The sequence below is a fragment of the Anarrhichthys ocellatus genome, unplaced genomic scaffold (genome assembly GCF_004355925.1).
Source record: "Anarrhichthys ocellatus isolate YVR2014 unplaced genomic scaffold, GSC_Weel_1.0 scaffold30, whole genome shotgun sequence".
Taxonomy (NCBI): domain Eukaryota; kingdom Metazoa; phylum Chordata; class Actinopteri; order Perciformes; family Anarhichadidae; genus Anarrhichthys; species Anarrhichthys ocellatus.
This window is the reverse complement of record NW_022280060.1, coordinates 4626174-4654031: the sequence shown is the minus strand read 5'-3', so window position 1 is coordinate 4654031 and position 27858 is coordinate 4626174. Positions and strand designations below refer to the sequence as shown.

The 27858-nt window shown below is 43.6% G+C and overlaps 1 protein-coding gene across 2 annotated transcripts in view; it reads left to right on the top strand.

The window, feature by feature from the left end:
- colgalt2b (collagen beta(1-O)galactosyltransferase 2b) overlaps positions 1 to 23299 on the top strand; it is a 26823-nt gene extending 3524 nt beyond the window's left edge. The window contains exons 2-13 of one of the 2 annotated variants that reach the window (XM_031864011.1): positions 1647 to 1925; positions 14127 to 14237; positions 14324 to 14441; positions 15014 to 15148; positions 15252 to 15456; positions 16785 to 16904; positions 17307 to 17380; positions 17659 to 17765; positions 18204 to 18336; positions 18574 to 18701; positions 19630 to 19836; positions 22090 to 23299. In XM_031864011.1, coding sequence (XP_031719871.1) covers positions 1702 to 1925; positions 14127 to 14237; positions 14324 to 14441; positions 15014 to 15148; positions 15252 to 15456; positions 16785 to 16904; positions 17307 to 17380; positions 17659 to 17765; positions 18204 to 18336; positions 18574 to 18701; positions 19630 to 19836; positions 22090 to 22363 — 1836 coding nt within the window. In that variant the 5' untranslated portion in view covers positions 1647 to 1701 and the 3' untranslated portion in view covers positions 22364 to 23299. Of the gene's footprint in view, positions 1 to 1646; positions 1926 to 14126; positions 14238 to 14323; positions 14442 to 15013; positions 15149 to 15251; positions 15457 to 16784; positions 16905 to 17306; positions 17381 to 17658; positions 17766 to 18203; positions 18337 to 18573; positions 18702 to 19629; positions 19837 to 22089 lie in introns of those variants that run through there. The other variant, XM_031864012.1, reaches the window with a different exon arrangement.
- Positions 23300 to 27858: the final 4559 nt, after the last annotated feature.

Genomic DNA, 27858 nt, shown 5'->3' with positions numbered 1-27858 from the left:
AGAGAGAGAGAGAGAGAGAGAGAGAGAGAGAGAGAGAGAGGGGACTTTGTAGTGGGCCCCTTCATGTTACAGGTCTTAAATGTCTGTAGGAAAGCACTAGAGGGAGCTAATGGATTACCCCGACAGATTGAAATCGTCGCTCTCTGTCTGTCCCTGATCCTCAGAGCATCCAACAACGGAGCACATGGCAGAGTACTCTCATTACCTCAACGAGGAGGGAAAACATTACCAAGTGGCAGAGATCCTAGCTCAAATAAACAGAGCCGAGTCGAGACGGGGACAGAAGGAAGCTGTCTGTCTGCGCTGTGACTGCACTACAATTTAAAAAAAAAAAAAAAAGGTTACTAGAGGGTTACTGTAATCATCTAAGAACACGCGGTATAATATTATGATAGCATTGGGAGCATGGGTGCCAACTTTTGGAGTTGAAATGATATATTTGTGGATAGGTTTCTATAGACTTTACGTAGCTGTACAACATATTTACAGCAAATTTGTGATTTTCTGTGGGAAGTTTGGAAAGCTGGAAAGTGTTTTGGTGCCAATTTGATTAAATGTTTTTGTCACGGTGTCATATTGGTTTGGAACATTCTCTTTTGAAATGCACTGCTTACATGTTTTGTTTTGGTGCCATGACTGTTCAGCGTTTTATTGGATGGTTTTATGCCACAGAGTTTTTGTCCTCAAGAAACTTTTTTCAGATACTGTTGATGTTGTCCAGTAAATTCATGCCACTTTTAGTCCTGAACTTTGATTTTTCTTCTGCGAGGAGGAAAATTCATATTTCTTCCCATATTTGTACTTCTGTTATTTTATATCTTTCATTTTGGATTGTCTCACCATCATCTTGGTTAGTTGCAATTTACATTCCCGTAATTAAGGAATGTCATATTGTCACTGTCCTGTGAAAAACATGCATCTCCAAAACTTTGTATACTTAAAATACAATACATGTATACTTTATAACTATGTTGCAATGTGTTTGTATACATTTACTGCTTATAGATGATAAATAGGGAGGAAGTCAAATTAAACCCCTTAATGCAATTAAAAAATATACTTTTGTTGCTGTAACTTACTGTAACTACTGCTGTTTTGCTAATAGATCAACTTAAGATTAAGTTGTTTTTTTTAATTTTTTTAAAGAGGTTAAAAGGTGCAGCAGTCTGGCAGAAGGTTGATGTCATTGCTCTGCAGCATCCAAGATGATGTCAAGGGGCGAAGGCATGGAAAAGGACAGACGCATGCAGGAAGTAGGATAATTAAGGAGAAGCATAACTAACAGGCTGCAGACATCAGGCATCATGGGTGATGATGAGTTTAGAACATGGTGTCCTTCACATTTTGTTGACAAATATTGAATGAAAGCACTGACGGAAAGCTCCGTTCAGCATCCAGCACAGAAACTCAATAACTAGTGGTTTGTGTGTCCATGAGACATTTTGTTTTTATTATCTTTGCACTATTTTTCATTAAAAGGGGGAAGTGCCGCAGCAGCAGCCATGTGTGCGGGTGTAGGAGGGTTTAACCCTCCACCCAGCCTATCCCCCAGCTTCACCTCCCTTCCTCTCTCTCTCTCCCCCTCCCACCGCGACTCTCTCGCTCGCTCCCCCTGCCTCGCGCACTCTCTCCACCCTCTCGCTCAGCCTCAGGACTCCAGGTCCAGGTCGGGCGACTCACGGCGGAATCCTGTAAGCGAAGATGCGGGCGGTCGGGGCCCTAGGAGTCGGTGTGCTGTGGGCGCTGCTGGCCGCTGTGGTGTCCGAGCTGGAGACGCTGGTGCAGGAGCAGATGAAGCCCGAGTCCTCCCTGCTAAAGCCAAAAGTTATGATCGCCATTGTGGCTCGTAACGCAGCGCACAGCCTGCCACATTACCTGGGCTGCATCGAGAGGCTGGAGTACCCGAAGGAGCGCATAGCGATCTGGTGAGAGACACAAACTGGGATGCAGTAGAGGCTATCTGTGTGGGATGGAGATAACTGTGGTTGTTTTTTGTCTAACTAATGTTGTGCAAAGATTTCTGCAACTGTTCTTTAAGAGTTATACGCATACTTGTTCCATAGTTTCAAATGCAAGTGCTTTCAGAGGACATATTCTGCAGTGGAGTTGCGCTCAATGGGGACGCAGCGTGTGTCCGAGTTAATTATAACAACAGATCGCCAGTATCGGTTAGCAGACCTGTTGCTGCGTTTTACGATGCACTTACCTCGCGTGCCTGCCAGCTTCCAAATTGCACGCTGTGGTAGAAGATGAAAGGGCTGCTGTGCATGTTGGGTTAGGCTTAACCCTTAATCACGCCCCCCCCCCCCCTCTCTCGTCTGATTCAGCACAAACCTGCGGAAACGGGGCTTTAAAACAGCAGGGCTACCAGGTATGAATTGGGGGGCCTCTCACCAGGTAGGGTCCTGTTTGGTCTCATAGGAGCAGACTGAGATAATATAAAGTTATCAAAGGGGCACCCTGCAGGTGAGGGGATGAAAGGAGACATTGAGTTGGAGACAGCAGGATTGGGGAGGGGTGCGTGTGCGTGCCTGCGTGAGAGTTTTGGGAAGTCATGCGTAAAATGTGGTCTGGATGAGGGTTATGCAGGCAGATCTGATAGAAAGTCACACAGAATCTGAGAGATTTGGAATGGAGGCAGGTTTATCATCAAAGTGCAGCAGATGTGAAGAATGTGAGGTTGAAGACATAACAGTCAGCTCTGGTGGTGGACGTTTGCAATGCGCCCCCCCCAATGACCCTGTTGCACTCCGGCTGGCATTCTTGTGCTTCGTTTTCCACCCTTTCCTTTGCTGAATGCCTCACTTTTGTTGGCAGAGAGACTGTCTGTTCCTAATTCAGAAAGACCCTCACCAAAACACACACATAATTGCAGGCTGGAGAAACTCAATACAGAGAGAGAGGAAGGGGCCCGTCTCTCTGGAGCTGATGACTGAGCTAACATGGCTTTGTGAGCAGTTTAACTTCCAGAGGAAGGGCCCCCCCATCAGTTATGAGTGGCATCTCTCCGCCCTGCAGTCAGTGCATAAACAAAAAATGACAGTGTCTATTTGAAGCAGATAAGTCCAAGTGTGTTGGTCGTAACAGCAAACTGTCCCTGGCGTGACAGAATAAGGACACATATAAGTCATCAGCCTGTGTGGGGCTGTTTATTTCATTTATGGTCAACAGCCACAGCAGAGCCTAATCTTTCCACTACTGTGGCCCGACATAAAGTGTTCTGATGTTTGTAGAAGAGTTTATAATGCACTGTGCTTCAAATCCAGTAAGATTATTAGTGAACACATAGGAGCCTATTTAGCACATTGAGAAAACCGTGTTTGCAGCATGAGGGTCGTCCAAGAAGCCGTTAAATGGATCAAATGAAAATAAAAACCACCGAACAGTGTCGCTGTAGTATGTGGTGCTGATTTGTTTCTGTGGGAGAGATACATTTGAAGAAAAAGACGGGCAATTGGGATATTCAAAACATCTCAAGTTATGTTAGAATGAGGATTTTTCCCAGTATGAAAAACTTAATTGGCATTTTGTGGCTAAATCAGTAAAGAAAAGTACTCCTCACTCACGCAGCCCTGCGCCTCTTTGCTTCTTTTTGTCATCATCATTACTGCCCAACATGTAAGCCAAACCACCCAATAAATGCCAAATTGTGATTCAACTCTCACTAAAAATTAAATCCACATTATAGCTTTTCACAGTGTGTGAAGGAGCAGTAAGTGAGTGACAATATGACATCAGGACAACTACAGTTTCAAAAGAGAAGAGAAGTAGTAAAGGACAAAAGCAAATCCAGTGACATTTTACTTCAAGATGATTTAACATTCCTACTATATAAAACCTGTCTCATGACATTTTTTTGATGCTTCAATAGAGGAAAATAGAGCGAGGGGGACGATGTGAGACGAGGGTCTCCAGCTGGACTGGAGCCAAGAGCTTTGCGTTTGTACTCGACACACCATCATTACCCGTAAAACAGCCAGGTCTCTCCACTTCACTGCGATCAACAGCTTGTCTCGATAGATGGCGGACAGATTAGAGTTCTGGGGCAGCTACAGTGAGAGGCTGTGAAGCCCTGCTTTTTTTGTGCGGGGACACAATGTTCCTCCCCCTTGTTCCTCTCTGGAGCTTCAGGCCTGAGCCGAACAGAGGATTGTTATTCCTTCCCACTACTCATTCCAAACATGCAATCCAAGGGAGACAGAGCAAGGAGGAGTAGAGAAGAAGGATGTAGATGATTAAACATAATAATCAGGGGGGAGATAAAAGAGGAGAGACACTTAATAGTGCAGCAGCAGGACCACAGCTCGCTCTTCGACCTCTAGATTCTGCTCCAATGGGAGCAGGGAAATGTTGTGTTTTGGTTGTGCTGCATCTGTGTGAATGTGCATGCATTATAGTTTAAACTTTAAGAAAGTTTATGAGGATGAGCAGTTGCAGAAAGTTCTGCGGTTAGGAAAGTTAAATACATTTCCCTCTCTGGTCTTGGGGAAAATGCAGTTCACACTATGGAGGGACAAACCTGATTCAAAACATTGATCCGGGACAATTTACTCTACAGTTCAATTTTTTCTTGCTTCATGGCAGAAAAGCCTGTAATTGCATTGCAGTACTATCATAATACAGAGTTTTGAACTTAATTCGTAGTTTCACAGCCGTCTGGTATTACCATTTTCATACAAGATTTGCAATAAGAAATGCGGGATTTGCAAGATTCCACCGCGCCCGAAGAAAAACAACGAATCACTTGACACAGCTGATTCAATGGTTTTTAAAGTTAACTGCAGCTATAAAGAGTCTTAAACAGCTTAACAACCTGGTTAGATGACAAAATCATGCATGTTTCCAAATATCTAGACATGCTTTAGCTGGTCTGAAGCTGTTTGGAGGACCAAAGCTTCCAGTTTGGACCTGTTCACATGATCATCTGCTATGATCACCCAGGTCATCATCACACCCTGTTGCTTCAGCCCCTGACTCATGCTGACAGTTGTTTGGTCAGTAAAATGTGCCTTTACAAGTCTTCCTTCTGCAAGTGGTTGCAGGTCTGACAGAGAGGTAGCAGAGCGGCGAGTAAGACTCACACACTGCTGTTAAAGAATGAAAGAATGCGGGGCATTAGAGAAAGAGGGGGGCCGAGAGAAGGTTGTCAACAATGTTGGGAAATTACCAAGAGGGCATTTAGCAGGTTGGTTAATCCACATTCCCACAGTAGCTTGACCACCAGTACTCTTTGTGTTGCTGTTTAGTCTGTCCCATCAGGACAGCACTAAAAGAGTATTCATGTTGATCGCAAGAGAGGTTAATAATCTGGCCAGTGAAAGCTGAAGAAACTCTGGGGGCGACTGTGCCTCAGGGGTTCTGAGCGGGCCGTCCTTTAATTACAAGGTTGGCGGTTCGATAATTGGCTCCGCAAGGATCCTTGTCCGCATTCAGGAGTGTCCTTGAGCGAGACTCTGAACCCCAAGTTGATCCCCGGGACGTTTACAACAGCCCACTGCTCCTTAACTCTTGAACGTATGTGACGGTTAAAATAAAGGTTACGTTTAAGTTGTCCAGGGTGTAAGAAGCTAAAGCCAGCGGCAGGTTAGCTAAATACTGGAAACGGTCTGCTAGCCTGGCTAGCTATCTCCCTACTAGCTCCGCTAAAGTTCACTAATTATCAGCTTGTTATTTGTGTCATGTACAAAAGTGTAAAACTGCCATGGTGTGGTTTTACAGGGGGTTTTGGTGGCCAGACAGCCAGTGGAGACTCCAGCTTTTGTGCTAAGCTAACCAAATGCCTTTAACGCATAACATTGGAGAGTGACATGAAAATATTGAGAAGGGAATAGAAGGATGGACGACATGCAACCGAGGCTACATAGTTCCTCATAGCATCCCAGAGCTAACTGGGCTCCCAATGAGTGAGAGGTGGAGTTAAGAATTCAACAGCTTTTATCTTTTGCCAACTAACAGTTTTTTGTTTTTTTACTAGAGTTACTATTTTTAGTAAGCCCCTTCAAAGTAAATCATAAGAGGATTTCGTAAGGTGTGAACTTTGTGTTTGCCTTAAGGTTTTAGGCCTATTATTGTTTTGTTCCTCACACGGCTGGCTGGCTGTTGGCCGCCTGCTGCCTGCCGGCTGTGTTCATCGTGGGGAAGTGCTTTCCCAGGTGCTGCGCTGATTTGTGGACTGATCCATAAAGAGGATGTCTGAGCGCTGACATCATCGGCCTTCCCCGCATGACTGGCTTTCTCGCTTTCATAATGTCATGTTTATTTATTTACTAATTCATCATACGACCACTTATTCCATATTTATGTCTATCATTGTGATAGACAATGCAGGGATGGGGATTTGTGGTATGAATTTTCCACTTGTTAACCTTTAACAACCAATTATATAATTATGGTTGTACAACCACTATAAATCCTGATGCACCCAAAGGTACGATGTGACTCTATAAGTAAAGAATTTTCCACAGTTCCACACAAATACATACAGGCTGAAAGCCTTAGTGACAGATGTGCCCTGAATACTGTGTATGCTGTAGCTCCTGTCAGACTCTGAGGGAAGCTTTATGTAATAGTATCCTGTATCTACTATCATGTCATGAGGAGATTGATGTGAGATTATTGGATACTCCGTATCATCCAGAGTCACTCAAGCGTTTGATAGAAATGATTTGTCCCCATGTGATATGGCATGAACAATATATACCACAGCAATAAATGGACCGTGAAACTTCGGACTTGAATGCTGAGTAAAGCTCTTCTTGACTGTACAGTTTATGCTGACGGCAGTGTTGAGCTTTACAGCGACCTGTTCTTCTTTCAGCTAGTGTCAAATTTGACTTTTTAAGAGGCTTTTGAAGCAGGACATGTCCGTACCCTAATGGGACACTTAAGTGTGTGTTCGCTTGGCCTCGGTGTCCCTCTGGTTAAACTGCTGGGACTGAAACACAATGTCATTTTACCTTTTTTAAAATGTTTTTTTTACCTATTAATAATCTCTAATAGATATAATTCAACAATTTCTGTTCAATATTTGAAGATACATTATGTTGTTGTGAGTCAAGCATGAAAAATGTGCGAAATTTGGAGGATAAACAAATGTGTGTAAAGTTTTAAAAGAAAGTTAGTTGAGCTTGTTGCAGGTTTAAATGTCCTCAATAATATGGAGAACGAGACCAAAAAGACAGAGATTTGACTTATACTTAGCTTTGTGATCAATAAGTCCTAACCAAAAAATACCAAGGCACACGGCTTTGCAAAAAAATGAAAAAGCCTCAAATAGAGCAAATAAGCTTTTCAACTCAGTCTTCTTCGGGGCACGTTAAAACGACAACCGACACAGGTGCAACTAATAAGGTGTGTACATAATAATATCACTTCTAACAAGTCATCAATATCTCCAATGTGAGCAATTATTTTGTAATTAATCAAAAACATCAGATATTTGCAATCATAAGGAACAGGTTGTCTGTAATATTATGTAACTATAGAAAATACACATCGGTCTATGATTTGTCTATTAAAAACATAAATATGCATGGGAAGCTTGAGCATGCAAGAGGTGCCCGGAGGTGTGTTTGGCTTAGTGTTGTTTATTTAATGAGCAAATATATTGTATATTGTTTACATTGTATTTTCAGTTCCTCTGACTGACGTATATTAGAACTGGAAAGAAAATGGAAATAATCACACAAGCTTAAAAGGTTATGAGTTTTGTGGCGTTGGATCGTGGCCGTAGGTGTTTCCCCGTGCCAGGTGTGTTACCTCAGGCTCCATTCCTCTGTGGGAACGCACCAGTGAAGCACAGATTATCATGCAGGGACTTGGCCATTTTAGGAGAGCAGTTTATCCAAGTGTATGGAATAAATTATCAGAAAATGGGAAAACGGGCTATCGTGTGTTAAAATGGGTGTTTGTGATTAGCAGCATATGCTTTTGGTGTGTGTCAGTACAGATTAGATCACAGTACTGGCACTCTGTAATAAGAAGAGTGGGTTTGATTATCTTCATCGTGTGGGTACAAATGTGCGAGCATGCATGTCTATTTTCACATATGGCTGTGTGTGTGTGTGTGTGTGTGTGTGTTTGAATGCTATAACACACATGATGGGTGTGTGTTTCCGCTCTGCTCCTCTGGCTCGGCCCCTGTTTTCCATTCACTTTCCCAGTTGCCTCACAAGGCCCACGGCGAGCCAGATCCTCCATATGTGGAGTAACAGGCTGCAATCATCTCTGACCTCCCAATCAGTGTCACCTGAGGAGTCGTATTTTGCAGCCACATCCAATCCATGGGAAACTAAAAAGGTCTTTTAACATCTGCTCAGGTATTTGGTATAATCTCCAATAAAGGCAGGGTGATATTCTCCAGATAAGCAGCTGGTAATGAAAGAAACTCACTGGAGCAGAGGGAGATGCTGGTATCTTCTTTCTGGACTGGAGCACAGTTTGCTTTTTAAAAAAACCTGACGTTGCACACACCATATACAAACTTAGAAAGCCACCCATATCCGGAACATTTTACAGAACATTTGACATCAAAGCCAAGCGCTCATTTACAGACACGACTAGTTTAATTTGAGTCTCAGATGTCTTCAGATTAAGTAGTTGGTGCACATCTGGCAGCGGCTCCCAGCTGTGAGAAAGTCAGCCGTCGCTTTTCTCAGGTAATGCAACTACATCTGGAGTAACTTCCATCCTTATCATCCTTATCATCCTAATCACACTTCACTTGCTTTTTTTAATGAAGTAAATAACTACAATGAAATAAGGACCGAATAAAGTTAAAATTCTGGTCTATTTTACTAAAGCAGGCCGAATGATTTCCTCAAACAGCAGGGCACTGTAGCTCTTAGCAAATGCTACTCAAACAGGAGTAAGCGGTGCATCTGTTTGGGACTATTTTCAGCAGTGGATTAATACATATTTGGTGGTCTGTGGAGAATGCAGTGTGGCTCATTGATGTGTTCTTACTGTTCTGGTGTGAAAAAGACATAAAGCACATAATGTGGTTGGTGACGCATCACTTTGAAATGGGCGTTCAGTCTAACTCGAGAGTGTCTTTTATTACTAAAGCTGCAGGGTATCAGTGGAAATACAGACATTTCACACATAATGATGGTGTTAATAGTTGGAATTACTCAGTGGCCCAATGTCCATTTTTCAAACAGTGACTTCAGAGCCTAATCTTTGCCAGCCTTTCACTGAGCCGCAAATCTCTCTGTAGAGCTGAGGTGCAGCTGACGACGGTGTACCTGCCAACAGTGCAGCCCAATCCTCTCGGCCCTGTAGCAAGAAGGTATTCGTGGGAAAGTTTTCTCTGTCGACCCGACATATCTGTTCAATCAAGTTTCAGTAAACAAAGATAATTGACTTTCTAATTCCTGAGCCTTTTTTATATAGATCTCTCTCTCTGTCTCTCTCTCTGTCTCTCCCTCCTGGAGTGAAAATGTCTGTGCCTGTCTAGAGACTGTAGTGAATTCCTGCTCAGATGCCCCATGTGCACCAGCTCACTTCCAGCATTATTGTCAGAGCTTGGCAGCACAGCGATAATAGAATTAGCGAACACTTTAAACACAATGGCATCTTGGTACGAGCACTCTCATCTGGAGAGGGAGAGGCCTGGATGGGGAACGAGAAATATTGGAGAAGTGAAGAGAAAGATTGGGAGGATGAAACTGTTCATCGGTGAGGGAAAGTGTTCAGAGCAATGTTCTCATGAACAGAGTATTCATGAGAAAGTCTGGTGCCCATGTTTTCATAGAGGAAATATAATTTTAGCAGCATCCATCTGTCTGTGTGTGTGTCATCAATTTCACTGCTTAACCACTGTGCTCACCCCCCCCTCATTTCCTCTCTCTTTCCCAACAACTCTCTGTTCCTTCATCACCTCGACTGCATGACTGATTTTCTTTTGGGTGTTTAGAGTGTAAATAGTTAGCTTGTGTCCATTTGTTTCATTAAAACAGTTAAATACTCATTGACCTGGAGGGGAAAAAGAGCAACAAGCTCAACGTGTTTTGGAACCAATATTTAGAGTTTTGGTAAAAAGAAAAAGACTTGGCAGCCAGCTAATATTCCAGAGCGAATGGAAGTTAACTAGAAGAGGCTTGCTCTTACGATGACTGAGCTTCTAACCAGGGAGTTTGCAAAAAAAAAAGGCCCAGAACTGCAGGTAAAGAAGGTAGATTGGAGATATTACAATTTAAAAACAAATATGCCATCCCATGAGATTACAATGCATCAGTGTTAACCTGATCTCATACCTTCAGACACCTTTTCCCCCATCATACCAAATGGCTGCATAGCTGCATACACAAAAACGCAAATTTTTTTGCCTATGTGCCGACTGAAAAGCTTTTGTTTTGTAATGAATGACTCCCATCTGGGAGTCCTGTCTCTGTTTCCCATACTACACCTTATGGGAGACTTGGGTCAGGGTAGTGAATTGCAATGCAGCGCTGGCGGCTCCTCTCATTCTGTCTCCTACCAACAGTGAACACTGGCTTCCCTTTATATCTGACCATGATGAATATATTTTCCCAGAGTTGAATATGAATACTGAATATTACACTTCAGTGCAAGCCCACCGGTGCTGGCTACTTGTTGTTGACCCTGAGAGTCATGAGGAATTTCCCTTTCACCTCCATCTCTCCAGCCGTCCAACCAACCAACCCCTCCTCTTTCCTCAGTGCCCTGCAAGGTCATCAAGAGGCCTGCAACCACGTCAGCCTCAGACACACACACACACACACACACACACACTGGCAGAGTTATTATGTTTTAAAGGCATCTGCGCTCTGGTCTGAAAGAGGGTTTCTTGCTTCTTAATTACATGCAGCACCCATTCATTATTGGCAACGATATTAGATTGTTTATTTAATCAACAGTCAGCTGACACTGGCCTGCCGGATCAGTTCAGACCTGTGTTTACCTAAAAGGGCCAGTGTCTGAGACAAGCCTCTGTGTTTAAGGCCAGATGTGGGACACTTTCCCTGTTACCTGACACACTCCTGCAGTGGATAACCCGAAAAAAAAAAAAGTGTGAGGGAGAGAGAGCCAGAGAGAGTGATGAAGTGGCTTGATGATCACATTACTGTAGGGGATGGAGATGCAGATATGACCAACACATTAGAACATTTAACTGCGGGATTGCTGCAGTAAACAAACCAAATAGCTTTAGTATCAAAATCAGCTTAAATGGACCTCGATGAAGCGATGGAGGGAGTGGCGGGGCGTGAAGGTGAGCTCTGGGGAGACATGTGGTGTCCAGATGATGGTCGTAAAGACAGAAAAAGGGGGAGAGGATGCCCAACCTCAATGCTGCAGGCAGCGGATTAATGAAGCTGCAATTTACTGTGAACTTCAAAACGGGCAAGAGGAGATGCAGCGGGAGAAGAGAAAGAGAGAGCTCTAGAGGTATGGAGGGGTGAGGAGGGAGCCCATATTGTGTCTTTGTGCAGAGATGCATAAGATAACCACCTCAAATATCCATTTGAATAGTGTCAGACATCCAGGGTATGTTGCTGGATGCGGATGTATCCCCACAGTTTGATCAAATATTCATGGTCCTGTTGTTTCACAGGCATCGGCTTCACACAGCTGAAGTATTTGGCAGGAAACTGCGAAGCCTCTTTGGCAACGAGGTCACAGCACAGTACAGTTCATCTGCGGTGGGTTATCTCGCCTGAAGGTAGAGGAAGAAAGACAAGCCTATCTAAAATGAAAGGAAATTGAGGAGAGGAGGACTCCATAGACGTGATGGGAAGCGCAAAATGAGGCACATCTTGAGGCAAAGATGAATTTTACTCGATGCGGTTTTCTTTGCCTGATCAAACATGTAGCGGACGAATGAACGGAAGCCGTTCTTTGTTTCGCTCTCTTTGCAATACGTGTGTGTGTGTACAGAGTGAGAGCTTGCAGGAACATTAAAGATGTTACACGTCATCCTCAATAGATAGATATGTCTAGTTACATTTTAGCCTGATAATCTCCAGAACACAATTGGGTTACTGCTTCTCTTTTAGTGGCAAAATCTGCTTCTTTTTATATGGAAGTAATTGTTCAGTCGAGATCATGGAGCTTTCTATTCTTTTGTAGACCTTCAACCTTCACCGACTGATTGCCAGGACACATGAGTAATATGTCCTGCCAACAAGAGCTTGTGAAAGTATAAAAGGGACTCTTCTGAGATTTTATATTCCTTCCACTTTTTGTGAGCCAAAGAAAATGCATCATTAGCATTTTAATGTGATATTTGCAAAACAAATTTAGTCTGGTCATTAATTTTAGAGGGATTTTAATGAGCTCTTTGAGAAATTCACCAAAAACGATCTTTATTGGCGATAACATTTTAGTTTTAGCAGTAAAATAAAGTGATTCAAACACATGCTCTTTTTCACCCCTTCTCCCTCCTCATTGTTATATATACTGTGTATATATATATATACATACATATATATATATATATATATATATATGTATGTATGTATGTATGTATGTATGTATGTATTTCCCTCCTGTTAAATCTCTGCCTGGAGCTGACTCTGTCATTGGAAGATGGCGTGTAGAAACACATTTATTTCCCCCAGCGATGTGCAGTTTAGCGGTTGAAAGAACATGTTTAATGTGTGTGCACATGTACTCATTACCTGCAAGTCAGGTGTTCCAGTGTTTCTTTAGCCTACGCTGACAAAAAAAACAAAAAACAAAAGCCGATCATCAAGCGGCAGCTTCCCCCATTATTACATACATTTAAAAAGGTAAACTACCACTTCTGCAACCGATAAATCACCATCCACACTGCTGTAAAAACAACATTCCCAGGACACAAAAATGAACATCCTTATGTTTTGTCCCACATCGGCAAGTGTAGGCATGCACACTCACACACTCACACACACATATGCTATTCAAATTATTAACCGCTGTGTCTCCTTCAGGCTCACCGCTCCTCCACAGCTGCTGGTTATGTGTGATGACATTTATCTGTCTGACTGAAGATTATTGAAATTCCAAACCCGAGAGGGCTCTGCCTCTTCTCCGACTAATCCACGTGTGCAAAGCAAGACTGTGCATGTCTATGTGTGATTTTTACATGTGTGTAGTTTTTCCGGTGGTATAAGCATCTGTGTGCATGTCCGTGTGAAAACAGGTGTTTCTGAAATGCAAATTGTGCGTAAATGTTATCATACTGCAAGTGTGTGCGTTTCTATCTCTGTCCAGCCAGTCTAAAATTGGGTATGATTTTGGATGGAGGACAGCGAGAAATATTACAGCAAGCAGTGGGAAAACTCCATCTGTGTGTGTGTGTGTGTGTGTGTGTGTGCGCATTCAAGTACAAGCTTCAGCCTTTCCTTTTTAAAGGGCAATTTAAATGCAAAGCCGGGCGCTGTTTGTTTTTCTGAAACTCATATAGTGATACGGAACTGCACAGTGGTACAGTTGCTGTTTTAATTTCTCTTGCACAGATTTATATGTACACACTCACACCTACAGTAGTCGCAGTGTCTTCTGTGAGTCCGCTTTGAGAGCTGGAGTGGAAATCTTTCAGTTACGAAACAGCTCCGTAGAGTGCAAACCGCACGAGTGACAAATAAACAGCAGCAGCAACTTTCACACTGACATCATTTGCTTACATACTGCTATTCTGTCTCTGTCTGTCCAATATTTCTGTGTAGAGTTGTTGAGACACAGTGCATCAATATTCGCATTCAGATTAAATAAAAAATACAAACCTCAGGGCGAGTTAATTTGATGGACGTCATCGTGGCCGTATACCTGCCTTCGCTATTTTTTTACCCAGAGTTCCTCAGAGCCGACGTCTGTCAGCACTGTGGCTCCTCAGACTCCAGCAGCAGTTAATTAGGCAGTGAGGAAGCGTTGAAACACTGAGGCTGCCTGTTGTGACATCAAGAGAGTAATTGGATAAATTTGGAAGCCTGGACATCTCCTACTGTAACATGCTGTCTGAATGTCATGACTCAGAATTCTGCTTCATGTTTGACTCAGCTTCTCATTTTTCCAAACGGTCTCATTCCCAGAAACGGTCTTGACATGCCATTTAGCAGATGCGCTAGTTTGAAGAGTGTGCTTCATTCGCGTGACGCCCCGTGTTGTCTCCGTTGGTGTTTCAGGGCAGCGACGGATCATAATGGGGACAACACCACTGCTATGCTGAGAGAATGGCTGAAGGGAGCCCAGAGCGTCTACCACTACGTGGAGTGGAGACCCATGGAGGAGCCCAAGTGAGCAATCATTCATTAACATCAATTTTTTCCTCACATAATGAAATGGTGACGACCCATTACCTCCCTTGTATCTTTTATATCAGGTCCTACACAGATGAGTGGGGGCCGAAGCACTGGCCTCCTTCAAGGTTCAACCATGTGATGAAGCTGAGACAGGCGGCGCTAAAGGCTGCCAGGGAACGATGGGCCGACTACATACTAGTACGACTTCGATACTATTTATATAGCAAAAGCTTATACGGTTTAATTTCGTAGAAAAGGTTCGGCTCTGTGAGGGAGCTCTTGAGCAATTCGACCAGCAACAAAGATTCTGCCGGGAGAGTTGTAATCGACACATAGTTTTAGTCCAACAAACACCAAAAGTGTAGCACATAAGGAGGAGGTTGGTACGGTTGAGGGAGCTGCGTCAGCAAACAGCATTGGTGAAGTAATAGTCACACAAAGTGTCCGGTAAAAATCAATCCATCAAACTTTATTTCTACGGCACGTTTCATACAGGTTAGTGCAGTTCAAAGTACTTCACAGATGACTGACGAGCAAAAAAATATGACGGTGTGGACAATGAAACAAACAGAAAAGACAAAAGCAATTCAGCAACTTAATGAAATAAGCAATAAATAAAATACCAATAAAAACAGTCACAGTGATTGTGAATCATGAATGAAACCGCTGATGATTTGTTAGAGATAAACCACAAGTCTCTCCAATTTAGCTTCAGCTTTTACACGATATGACGAGTGACTTGTACACTCGGCCCCTCTCCCCCTCTTCAGTTTGTCGACAGTGACAACCTGTTGACCAACCCCCGCGTGCTGAACCTGCTGATGGCTGAAAACCTGACCCTGGCTGCTCCCATGTTAGAGTCTCGCTCGCTCTACTCCAACTTCTGGTGCGGCATCACCCCACAGGTACAGTTTGAGACTTTAACTCCTACGCCTGTCCATCCGCTCGGCTAGATTCATCCCCCTGAACCTCGGTGCTCTTCATCTCCCCCCCCCTCCTCTCTGTCAGGGTTACTACAAGCGAACCCCAGACTACCAGCCCATCCGGGAGTGGAAGCGGCTCGGCTGTTACGCTGTTCCCATGGTGCACAGCACCTTCTTAATAGACCTGCGTCGTGAATCCAGCAGGAGCCTGACCTTCTACCCTCCTCACTCGGACTACAGCTGGGCATTTGATGACATCATGGTGTTTGCTTTCTCGGCTCGTCAAGCAGGTCCGTTTTGAAAAACTCAACTCGCAACAAACTACCACATTTGTAGCAGGGCTGCTACATTGAGGACTGTCTGTGACTTCTTTGATTTATCGGTAGTCTATTGCAAACTGGGGCTTTTTTTTTACTGTTTTTATGCACATGTGTCAGATTCGAGCAGATGAGTGAATGCAGAGAAAAATGGATCCATGTGTTTGTTTCGATTGTGCAACAATACCAGTGTTTGTAGATTTGTGTGTTTGTCGTGAGTAATCCTCCAGAGGGAACAAACCGAGCCATTAAGAGTTCCATTACGTAGAAGACAAGAGTGTGTGTGTGTGTGTGTGTGTGTGTGGCATTCCCCTACAAACTGAAAAGCAAACATTAAAGCATTCACATAAACATAAACAGATATGCAAACAAAGAGCCGACTTACAACAATGCATAATAGCACATCATGTAAATATACAGCATTAAAATAAGAATATTTCACTTTTGAATGCATTCTTCTTCTTCCAAATAAAATGTCAGATTCATGAGCAATAAAACGCCCACAGACTTGCTCAATTCTTTAGCCTGGCTTGTCCTGGTATTACCGATAGCTCATGGTGGCTAAAGTCCGTACTGTGACGTTATGAAGCGTCTCTTCTTTTGTTTCTGTTGCACTACACTTTAGCGTTCGCTATTATGTCACTTGTGAATAAATTTACTTCTCAGTAACACTTACGCAGGCTTTAAACAAACATATTTGAAACCATACTATGCTAAAACTAACTAAACTGAAATGTAAAAAGTAGGAATCTTGCAATAAATGCAATTTTTCATCAATTGAAACACAATCAAATGAAGGAATGAAGCAATACATATTTCTTACAATTTAATAAATGCAATATACTCAATAATTGAAACCTCTTACTGCAACACATGCTGTAAAAAGAGGGGACCGTTTTGATGGACAGACACACTGATATAGTTCATCTCTAAATGTGTGTAGTCTACATCTTGGTGTCTACAGAGGGCAACACTTTGTATTTCATCCCTCACAAAGCATCCAATACTTTGTTTCCCACTGTGTTGAACATTGTCCATACAGTCTATGTAACCATATTCATCCTTCATTTACTGGATAAGCTTTATGCTTTAACAACAACACTTAAAGGAGCCTCCACCCGTCAGTTTATTTTTGCTGTGGGAGTATTTATTTGCTTTTGTGTAGCGTGCAGACATTAGTGTGACACTAGTGCATGTGGGACGAGGTATGAGGACCTGAGGGGGATCTAATTTCTATGTTTGTTTGAAATATTTGGGCCAACAGGTTTTATTTACCGTGTGTGTTTGTGTTCGTGTTCCAGGTGTGCAGATGTACGTGTGTAACAGAGAACATTACGGCCTCCTGCCCGTCCCTCTTAAAGCGCAGCAGAGTGTGGAAGAAGAGAGCGAGAGTTTCATACACACCATCACGGAGGCTTTAAGTGAGTTCAAACACACAAACACTTTCCAGCTGTTGTGGCTTTGCTATCCATCACGCCTTGATTACTTCACCTCCCAGGTTTGTTTCTTCTCCTTCTTGACCTCTGCGACCCGCCGTGATAACAACCTGTCAACCCCTCATCCCTTTGCTCTAAACCCTCTCCTCGTCCCTCTCTCCTCCGTACCGTCTCTCCCTCTCCTCCTCCCTCTCTCTGTTTATTCTACTCCCCCCCCCCCCCCCCCCCCCCCCACACACTTTCTCCCTCCTTTTGGCGTCCCTCACTGCTCAGATTTGAAATAGAGCAAATTAAATAAACCGCCAGAATCCAGAGGAAGTTTGGTTATTTTCTCATCCTGTTTTTGCTGTCTTAACCTTTCTCCCTCCGTCCTCGCTCTGTCAACAGTTGACCACGACATCGAGCCCTCTGGGCACCTGTCCTCTCTGCCATCCCCGCAGGACACCGTGGGCTTCGATAAGGTGAGTTACGAGCTCTGCCTGGAGGAACGGGGGCTCTCCAACTTCTCTCTCTCTGTATATTTACTGTTAATCAGCAACTCCCACTTCCTGTTTTTGTAGCCTTTCGTTGTGTCTCCAAGTTTTTCTTCTCTATTTGCCTTTTCCTTCACCACATACCTCTCTGACCCATAACTTCTGTTGCATTATGCTTCGGAATATACTTACAGAACGAGGTTTCAGAGCTAATTAAAAGGTTTTCTCTTCAATGACTGTCCTTTTATTTCTGTTAAAATGTCTAGATTTATCTGGTCAACCTGAAGCGTCGGCTGGACAGAAGAACCAGGATGTTGAAAACGATGTCTTCGCTGGGTCTACATGTCACGCTGATCGACGCGGTTGACGGAAAGTAGGTCACACAGCGCCGCATGCACACGATGAACTGAGCTGAAGGCGAAAGGTTTTTCCACCTGAAACACGCGATCTCCTTTAACTGTGCTCCCTGAACGTCAGCTAAGACAATGTCCCGTCTCTTCCGTCTGTCGCTGCTTCTTTCTGACATCTATATCCAGACCTCCTGTCTAAACGAAGCTTTGATGTTTGTAGCAAAAGCCTCGACTTACTTTCCCTCCTCTGCGCTTACTTTAATCCACCGTTGAGAATGTCCTAATCCTTCTTCCAGACGTTGTTTGTCTGACAAAATGTATTATTTGCTGCAACTTGTTGAGTTTGACTTCGTTGTGTTTTGCAGTGAAGCTGTTTTCACTGATGACAGACTCAGCTGCATATGTGAATACCTTTCTTTTCCCACTACTGCTCCTACATTTCCCTTCTCCATCTCTCTCAGGGCTCTCAATACGTCCCAGCTACAGGCTCTAGGAATAGAGATGATGCCGGGCTACAAGGACCCTTACTCAGGCCGAGTACTGACCAGAGGGGAGATCGGTTGCTTCCTCAGCCATCACTCCATATGGACACAGGTGAGAGCAATTCACTAATATGGGGAATAAGGGTTGTGTAGTTCAATAGAGTGTGTCTCCCCACTTCTAGTTTGTATTCCTTGTTGTAATTTTGCAATGCATATTATAGATAAGATAAATAACACAGCACAATCATCAGCAGGAATAATGTAAAGAAAAAAGGGACAATCTGGACAGCTGGCAAAAACCTCAGCTGTTATTCTTTCATTTCAAGTGTTTGTGTTTTCTTCCCCTCAGGTGTTGGAGCGCGGCCTCAAGAGGGTTCTTCTTTTAGAGGACGACGTGCGGTTTGAACCCAGGTTCAAACGACGGCTCCAGGCCATCGTAGATGACATAGACAAAACCCAGCTGGACTGGGACCTCATGTAAGAAAACACACACCCATCCACACACACACACACACGCTCGGAGTGTTTATGCCTCCATGTCAATGACAGCTGTGGCCGCAGGCATTGTGTTTTCGGGTTATATATCTAAGGAACGCCTGGAGGGAATTTCATTACATATAGCACACACGTCCACTTAAGGATGAACTGAATAGAATTTGGTGTTCAAAGGTCACCGTGACCTCACACAACTCATTTTTGGCCATAATTTAAGAATGGCTGTGCTAATTATTGCTGAGAACAGGAGTAGAACCCAAGCGCAGGACACAGAGACAGTGATGAAGCTGGCATGGGCAGATAAAGAAGACAGCGTGGGAAGTTGGCGTAGCTGTCAGCCAGGTTTTTCTGAGGCACAGGAAGACAAAAAAAAAAAAAAAAGGTCAGAACTCAAGAAAACACTGGGAAGCACCGATACTGAGTTTGGCCTGGCGTTGTGCACAACAATCCACAATCTGGTGACTAGTGGTTGGAAAGCGGGAGTAGATATACAGCATGTGTGAACTCATAAGAGCCAGGTGAGCTTGATTAGCTGATTGCAAACAGGTGAATGTGATGAGCAGAGCCGGGGGAAATGAGCAAGGAAGACCACGGCCATGCCAGCAAACACAGACAAAACAAACACAGAGAGACAAACGGAGAACACGGGGAAGGTGATGCACAAGGAAACACAGGGAAAATACACAAGTTATGGATAAGGATAACATTATGAAGTGATGGTATTCTGGACAGACATGGATATGATGTACAAACTTGACTGGTTTGCGGAGGCATATAACCATGAGGTTGTAGGAGCGTGGAAATAACGGGTAGGCAAGTATCCCTTTGGCTGCACCTTGTGGCGGTAATTCATTCATTTTTCTTAATGAATGTTTTAAAACTAAAGGTTTGCTTTCTGTCTCCGCTCCAGCTACGTGGGGCGTAAGCGCATGCAGGTGCAGCAGCCGGAGCAGTCCGTGGACGGTGTGAACAACCTGGTCAAGGCCGACTACTCCTACTGGACGCTCGGCTACGCGCTGTCGCAGCAAGGAGCCAGGAAGCTGCTGGCTGCCAAACCCTTCACAAGGATGCTGCCTGTCGACGAGTTCCTGCCCGTCATGTTCAACAAACACCCAAAGTCAGTCTTTACTTCGGTTTTTTTCTGTGATTTTTAAATTACAGTGCTTCACTTTACGCAACAGGAACAAGGTGTGCATGCTATACGAAGGCATGAAGTTGTATTTGAGGCATGTAATGCAAAAAAAACCCGCAAAGCTACGAGAAGATCACAAATGTTCAAACTACCTTTTTAGCATTCTGGTTTATGAAGAGACAAATATTTACAGAGGACCACAAATAGATGAGCGCAGGTGCGCACTCTATATCAGGTAATCCACTTTCAGAATAAAGACGAAGATGCAAAAGCTTTATTTATAGAACACAGCCAGGCGTGCATGGATCCAGTGCGTGCCCCAAAACAGACTCGAGGGCAATAAACCAGCGCAGAAATAGTGAAGGACCTACTGTATGGTAATTATCTATACATAGACACAAACACGCGTGCTTGTTGGCGACTTTTTAGACAGTGGTGTAGTTTTGTTCTCGTGTGGTAGACCACAACCTCCATCCAGTTCAACTCCAAGTTTTGTTCCCTATATGTCCTTTTTCTTTCCCTCCTTCCTTGATTATGTCCCTTTTTCTTTCCAGCACCACCCACACTGCTTCTTCTTCTTCTTCTTCTTCTTCTTCTGTGCTCCCTCACACACAGGGCATGGATTGTTCTTTGGGTTCAGTGGGTACGGGGCTTTGCACAGCGCACACACAATGCCTGCTTTTCTCTTTCTTTTCTGCTCGGGGATTCCTGCCATGCCCCGTTCCACCTCCGCCTCATCTCCTTCCCTTTTACTTTATGTTCTCATCCTTTTAAATCAGCCCCTCTGTCTTTCTTGGCTCTCTTCTCATTCTTCATTTCTGTTTCTTTATTTTTCATTTCTTTTAACATTCCCTCACTCCCCTCAACAGACCTTTACTTTCTTTACACACCTTCTCCCTCCCTGTGTCACCCACCTCTCCTCCCCCTTCCCCCTCTCCCCCTCTCTCTCTGAGGAATGTGGGCCAGCGGCTCTTCCTGCTGGTTGGAAAAGGGGACAGGATTCCCATTGATAGAGGTTTGAGCATGGGGGTGGGGTAGAGAGGTGTGTGTGTGTGTGTGTGTGTGTGTGTGTGTGTGTGTGTGTGTGTGTGTGTGTGTGTGTGTGTGTGTGTGTGTGTGTGTGTGTGTGTGTGTGAGTGAGACTATATAAATACATGGAGATGTGTGTGTAGATTACTAGGTAAACAGTGAGAGAAGGTGAGTTTGTTCAAAAGTGAAAGAAATTAGAAATATGGACAGAAATGCTGGGAAAATATGTAAAATGTGTTTGTTACACAAATGAACAGCAGGGGATTGTGTGCTCTGTTTAAATTAAGGCGATTATGTCACACGTGTTGTTTTTAGGGAGAGGAAGGCCGTATGCTGAGACAGTTTGTGCTCTAAAGGGCAGAGAATTACAAGACAGTAAGCCCAGTGAAGAAGGCCTCATTGCATTTGCTTGTAGTGTAATAAAGGTGTCTGGGTTTCCCTGACCTCATGGAGTGCAGACGGGCTTTAAACAGGCGATTGGACGGCCAAACATCCTTTATTCCTCCCTCTGGCCCAGCTGCAGGCTGGCGATGACAGGCTGATAGTAGAGCTTTGTGTTGTTTTTAGTTTGACACAATAGGATGACGTGAAGAGGATTTTGAAATGCTGGGATTAAATAGATCATTATTGAGCGTTTTTTATGCTCGAAAAATGACTGAAACGAACAGCAGATTAACTCTCCATTGAAATTGAATGGGGAAATAATGTGGTGTTCATTCTACTACATTTATCTGACAGCTTATAGACCCTAGTTACCTTTCAACATACAACATATGAAGCACTGTTCTAAAGAAGTTTCAACTGGCTCTAAAGACTGAATTCTTCCACCTTCTTCCACTGTTGATATGAAGCATGTGATTGTGTACCAAGAGATAAAAAAAAAAACATTCCTGTCATGACTAAATTGTGCTGCAGAAAGGAGGGTATCCTGTTCCTCTATATGATGTCCTGTAAATCTGCTGTCTGGCGAAATTCAAATCCGGTACATTGAGTATGGACAGTTAAAAAGATATGAGTCAGTGTAGCATAATAGTCCTTCCTTTCTCTTCACTTTGGTACAAAGCTGTCAGAGACATAACAAAGTACTGGCATCGCATTTCTGGATGTCAACATGGACAGCACAAGACATCACTTTGGGATATATATATATATATACACACTAATCACTTCTTCGTCCCTCTCCCGCCTTGTGTCCCTGATCCTCCTCAGCACTGCGTTCATGTCTCACTTTGAGCCGCGGGACCTGAAGGCCTTCTCCACGGAGCCGCTGCTTATCTATCCCACCCACTACACCGGAGAGCCAGGCTACATCAGCGACACGGAGACCTCCACCATCTGGGACGACGAGGCCGTGGCCACAGACTGGGACCGGCAGCACCCCCGCAAGACGGCCCAGCAGGGCAGCATCCGCACCGTGGCGCAGAACAGCGTCTCTGGAGAGTCGCCGCCTCCTGCAGCTCGAGCCTCGCGGGACGAACTCTGATGATCTGACGCTCAGAGAGAGAGACTCGTGAAAAATTACACTTGAGCTATAAGCTGACATCCTGTACATTCATTCACTTATACACGCACATACATACACACTGGTGTCCAAGTGGATAAAACCCGAGTGAAGATGTCAATCCACTCTGCTGCCTGATGAAGGGACACTGAGGAGAGGAAGAAGAGGAGAAACTGGGCCAGCAGGCCTTTGACAAAAGCTTTATTTATTCCCTATGTCCCTCCTCCGGGCATGTGGAGACAGTTACAGCCCGCGAAAAAAAAACTTTCGCAACACATGGAAGACAGCTAGCATAATTTGAAAGAAAAAAAAATATCATTCTCGCAAATCAATTTTAATGTTGTTTTGGAAGATTATTGTTATTTAAAAAGAACAGATTTGTTGTTGTTTTTTTATGGACAGCAAAAGAATAAAAGAAGCTGTCTGAAAACAACTCGTAAGTGTGCGTGTGTGAGTTTACATATGGATGTGTTTACAGAACTGAACATATGTGGGAGGAGGGAGGCTGACATACCGTTCCCAAGAGTGACACTACCTCAGATGATGTCCCTCTCTCACTCACACACACACACACACACACACACACTCACACACACTCACATTCTGAGGGGGAGTGCAGCCCTTCTTTACCAAGCAGCAGGACAATAGCGGATGTTATTAGGCTCAGTGTTTCCGTCGTTGCAGATATCTCACTTGCACAGCGGGCTGGTCCTGCTAGTTAGCGTTTCAGAGCCTCAGTCATACATTACACGTAGCCTGCAGGATGTACAATATATGCAGTCATGTCCACTTCAGACCCCTGCTCTGTTTAGACCTGTTGAAAATGTTTTGGGATAAACTGAATTATTCATGTCCTCAACACAGGCTGTTCTTCGTTCAGACGTGGTGCCGGGCTGAACCAATAAAACGTCTTCACTGTTTACGTGTTTTCACTCACTCTTGATTGCAGCGTAAACTGACAGATGTCATCTTATCATCTGACAGAAGTTTGGTTCATTCTTGGATTAGTGTTATTGCAGAGAGTTTGGAGACAGCAAGTGAAAAGAAGAGATTCAAACCTATGACAGCTCAACACACTGCTCTCTTTATCTGTCTGGAATAGAGCCTCCATTAAGTATTGCATAGTATTGTTTAATCGGTTGAATAGCAAGTCTGACCTTGCTGCAACTGTTCACACAACTGTCTAATATCTCCTAGAATGGAAGAAGTTTCCTCCCTTAAACCTCGCTGAAAATTAGCGTCCTGGCATTTCGTGAAATGGTGGTAAAACATGAAAGAGGCTGCAAGCTCCCAATAAATTCAAGGTTTGAACGGTGATGACGCTCAGTGGGTGTTTTGGCTCCCACTGTTCACAGGCTGAGTGAAATTCTGCTCGCTGTTTTATAGTTTCTGTCTGCTGTGGGATTGGACTGAGAGGAGGGTGGGGCGCTGGGGGTACAGGTGGTGGTGGTTATAGATGATGGGGTGAGGAAGGGCATGGGAGGGAAAACGAGAGGAATGGAGGAAGGGTGAAGAGGACTATTCAGAGATCTATTTGAAGATGAATATCCTGCAGTCGGGTTGAGGTGTGAGAGAGAACCGGTTTGATCAGATCAAAACTTGGCACTAACTGCTAAACTCGCTTCATGCAACACTGACCAGACCACACCTAATATCACTGTCATGCCGAGAAGTTAGTTCCTTTATAAGAATCCTCATTTACAGGTTTGATCTCTATTTTTGGATGCTGCACAGCCACAAGAGAGGGATTACGCTGCTGTCTGCTGGTCATGAGTGGAATGACAACCAGATTGTGCCGCGTTTGCTTTTTTAAGGCCTGTCAAGTAATACACATAATATAATATGAAACCTTTTGTTCAGAGGCCAGTTAGTGCACTTAAATGACAAAAACAGGTTTTTCTGTATGCACATCCACACTTGCATACAAATCTCTCAGCTCATATTCTGTATTTCTATGGTAAGTATGAACAGCCCAAGACCTCACTGTCAACCCACTTCTCCGAGGCTGAAGGCCCGCTGTTTCACAGGTTGCTTGCTTCCTCACAGTCAGTTGACAGCTTTACACGCTGCCACATGGCAATCGCCTCTGAACCAAAATCATGAACTAAGCTGGCAACACACTTCAGCAGGAAGGCCCACTCTGCCTTTAGACCTCAGCATCCGGAGCAGAACCAGCCAGCATGCAGAGAACCCTAGAAGAGTGAGCGCCCCTTTAATGATTCTGGCACATCCAGACACACCTGCTGTCAATCAAACCTCTGAACCACAAGCATTGGCTGGCAGCAAAACACAACCAACCACAGTCAGTGTCAGTTAGTTCTCAGGTTGATACAGGTCTACCTCGTTGCAGGTTGAGCCCACATACGTTACATTTTCAAATTATTTCACACTAAAGGAACATCTATGGGAAAAAAAAGGTTTCAAAAAATTGGTGACGGCAACTGGGAATCACTATCATATATGTGTGACCCTGGCTAAATGATATGGGGTCAAGTTAAGCCAGTTTTGCTTGATGATGAAAGGTCCGAGGCACTCTTCTGGCAGTAGGTTAAAAAGCCTTTAGTCAGATGGCTATTTCATGGTGAACTTCTAAAAGCATAGACAATGCTGGTGCATGTCAAATGCAACATATAACCACCAGGGGGCTCTACAGGTTGTCTGAAAGTAGGAACAAATTATGAGAACAAAATAAGAAACAGACAAGAAAAGAAGAAAGAAAAAGAAAATTCTAAGAAAATATTATAACATTTACAGAAACAGCACCGGACCACATGCCTCAGAGCAACGACAAATAAGGACTGAAATCAATGTCTGTATTAAGTCTTGGGTAAGCTGTGGCCTGGTGTATTAAAAGAGTTCCAGTCGATCACCTCCTCGTATGCTCTTTTTGATGGATTCTAGGCCTTCAACCATAAAGCTGTGTGGATTGGTGTTCGGTACTTTAGAAGTGCTTCGCCGTAGGCTAATCCAAATTAGGTTTTCTGATTCAAATTTATGCTCAGAGAGTCTTTAATTAATGTTTTTATGTCATACACTTTATTAGTCTTAAAGTCACTGATTTGCTACATGCCTTCATATTAGCACAATGGTTGCAAAAGCCACATTTATAAGTACTCTTTTATCACAAATCACCTTTGCCTCAGAAATTTCCAATATGTACAACTCGATCAGATCCTCAATTTGGACGAGGGACAAAAAATAAACTTGAATGGGGTCAGGACACCTATCTAAATACAGCATGCATTTTGCAGTGTTAATATTGCTGAAATCCTACAATCATGTCAAACAATCTGATGGGTCACAGGAGTCAATGTAAAACCAGACAACAGCACAGTTTGATTCGCAGAGCTCGGTCACTCTGCAGCAGAGCCCTCTGCCTTTTGGAGCCAGATGGACACAGTGCAGGACAGAGTGGCATCCACCTGCTGTCCCGCTGCTCCACATCACAGACTGAAGATGACATCCTGCAAACAATCATGTGAGTTATGATCAACTAAAGAGTGATATTTCCCCTGTTATAGTTGAGTATCATAAAAACTGTTTCTGCTTCCCTGTCAAGTTAACGTCTTGCAACCAGTTGGGGGGTCCCAACTCCCAGTTTGTGGTAGAGCATGCATAACCATCTAGTTAGTGCGATGCAAATAGAGCAAACCAATTTCGACCTTGTTTTCTTTAGTTTAGAAATGGGATTTCTATATCAGTTCAATTTGCATATCTTAAAAAAATAAAGTGTTTATGCTAAATTCTTAGTCATCAAAGGGAACAGTCGGTGATTTGTTTGTGTTACTGGCAACGATCGCAATACTTGATGATTCTTTATGCAACAAGGAGATATCGTTGCGTAAGTGGGCGATATGAGTCAGTGATGCTGAGGCCGGTGACTAACAGTGCTGCTGTAAGGCCGTGTCCTTTTGACAGAGAGGGGTCTCTCACACACACACGCACATTTAACCACGTACATAATCCCCACATGCATGCACACGTGCGTGTTTGAAAAGACTGAGGAACCAAAAAGAAGAAGGAAATGGAGAAAAGAAAACATTGTTCTTGAAACATCCACAGTTCTCCCCTTTTGTTTTTCTTTTCACTATATCAGCAATCTTGTTCTCTTCCTCACACTGATAATGAGTAACTGCTCAGTGTCAACCAGAGCTCCTCTCTGCTCACTAAGTGAAAGAGTGTGTGTGTGAGTGTGTGTGTGTGTGTGTGTGTGTGTGTGCCAAACTCTCATTCAAAGAAAAGACGGGAGTGTAATCTTAAACAAACAATCGAATAATCTGAAGTGATTTGTGTTCACTTCATGCTTAATCCTCTAAAATAATCCCTGTCATGGATCGAGCGAGAAGAAAGAAAAAAACAAAGAAATCATTTTTTGAGTTCATTGTGTGTGTTTGTGTTTCCTATGGTAACCAGCAGAGAGCAGTGTGGAGTTGTGAAAACTGACACGAAAAGCTTTTTGTAGCGTGTCATCTAATAAAAGCAACAGCTCAATTTATGAGAAATGTTATTTGTATAATCTGGAACATTATGCCGTCATTTACCATCTGTTTTAGTCCAGCTGTTGGGATTTGTTTTCAGCAGTGGAAAGTTATAAAGTACATTTAGTCTAGTACTTATACTTTACTTGAGTATTTCCATTTTATACTACCATATACTTCTACGTATACCATCTTTCAGGAGCAGATGTACTTTTTACTCCACTACATTTTTTTCATTAAACATTGCATCTTTTACTTTGAAAGGATCTGGATTCTTCTTCCACAACAGTTTTTTTTAATCTCATGTATCAGCATAAGATCCTACTCAGTTATACAGTATTTACTATTGTGTTGTTAGAGGTTATGTTTGTATTGACCCAGATTGAGGGGATCTTGAGTGTGTAGTGTGTATAAAAGTGTGTGTGTGTGTGTGTGTGTGTGTGTGTGTTGTCAGAGTTTAGACAGCTTTGGCTTCCCAGCTGTGTAAACTGGTACTGACCACACTGGGACTGTGTCATCACACTGAGACAGAGACAGAGAAGAAAAGCAAGAAAAGGGTTTTCCTTGAACATTAATTTGACTGAACAATGAAAACAAGTTACACTGAAAGGCAAAAAAGACAAACAAAATGTGTAGGTGCAGTGAATAGAAAAGAATGGATTAATGCTCCGGCTGTTTCTGTGTCCAATCCCTCATATCAGCCACTGTTAAAACTGCTTTGGCAACATGTCAGGCATCAATCTGGCGAAGACCACCAAACTGGGGCAAAGTGCAGTGACATGAAGTGATCGGGGGTCTTTTAGAAAAGGAGCTCTCAACAACAGAGAGAGGAAATGGAGGAAGGAGGGGGAGAGGAAGGAAGGCAGAGAGCGGAGGCCAGTTCACTGGAAGTCCATCCAGACAGCAAAAAGACGAGGAAGGTTGTTTACTCCCTCTTCCTGCATGCCATGCTCCCATTCATTCCCAGCTGCGAGCCAGGCACATAGTCACCGAGAGTCA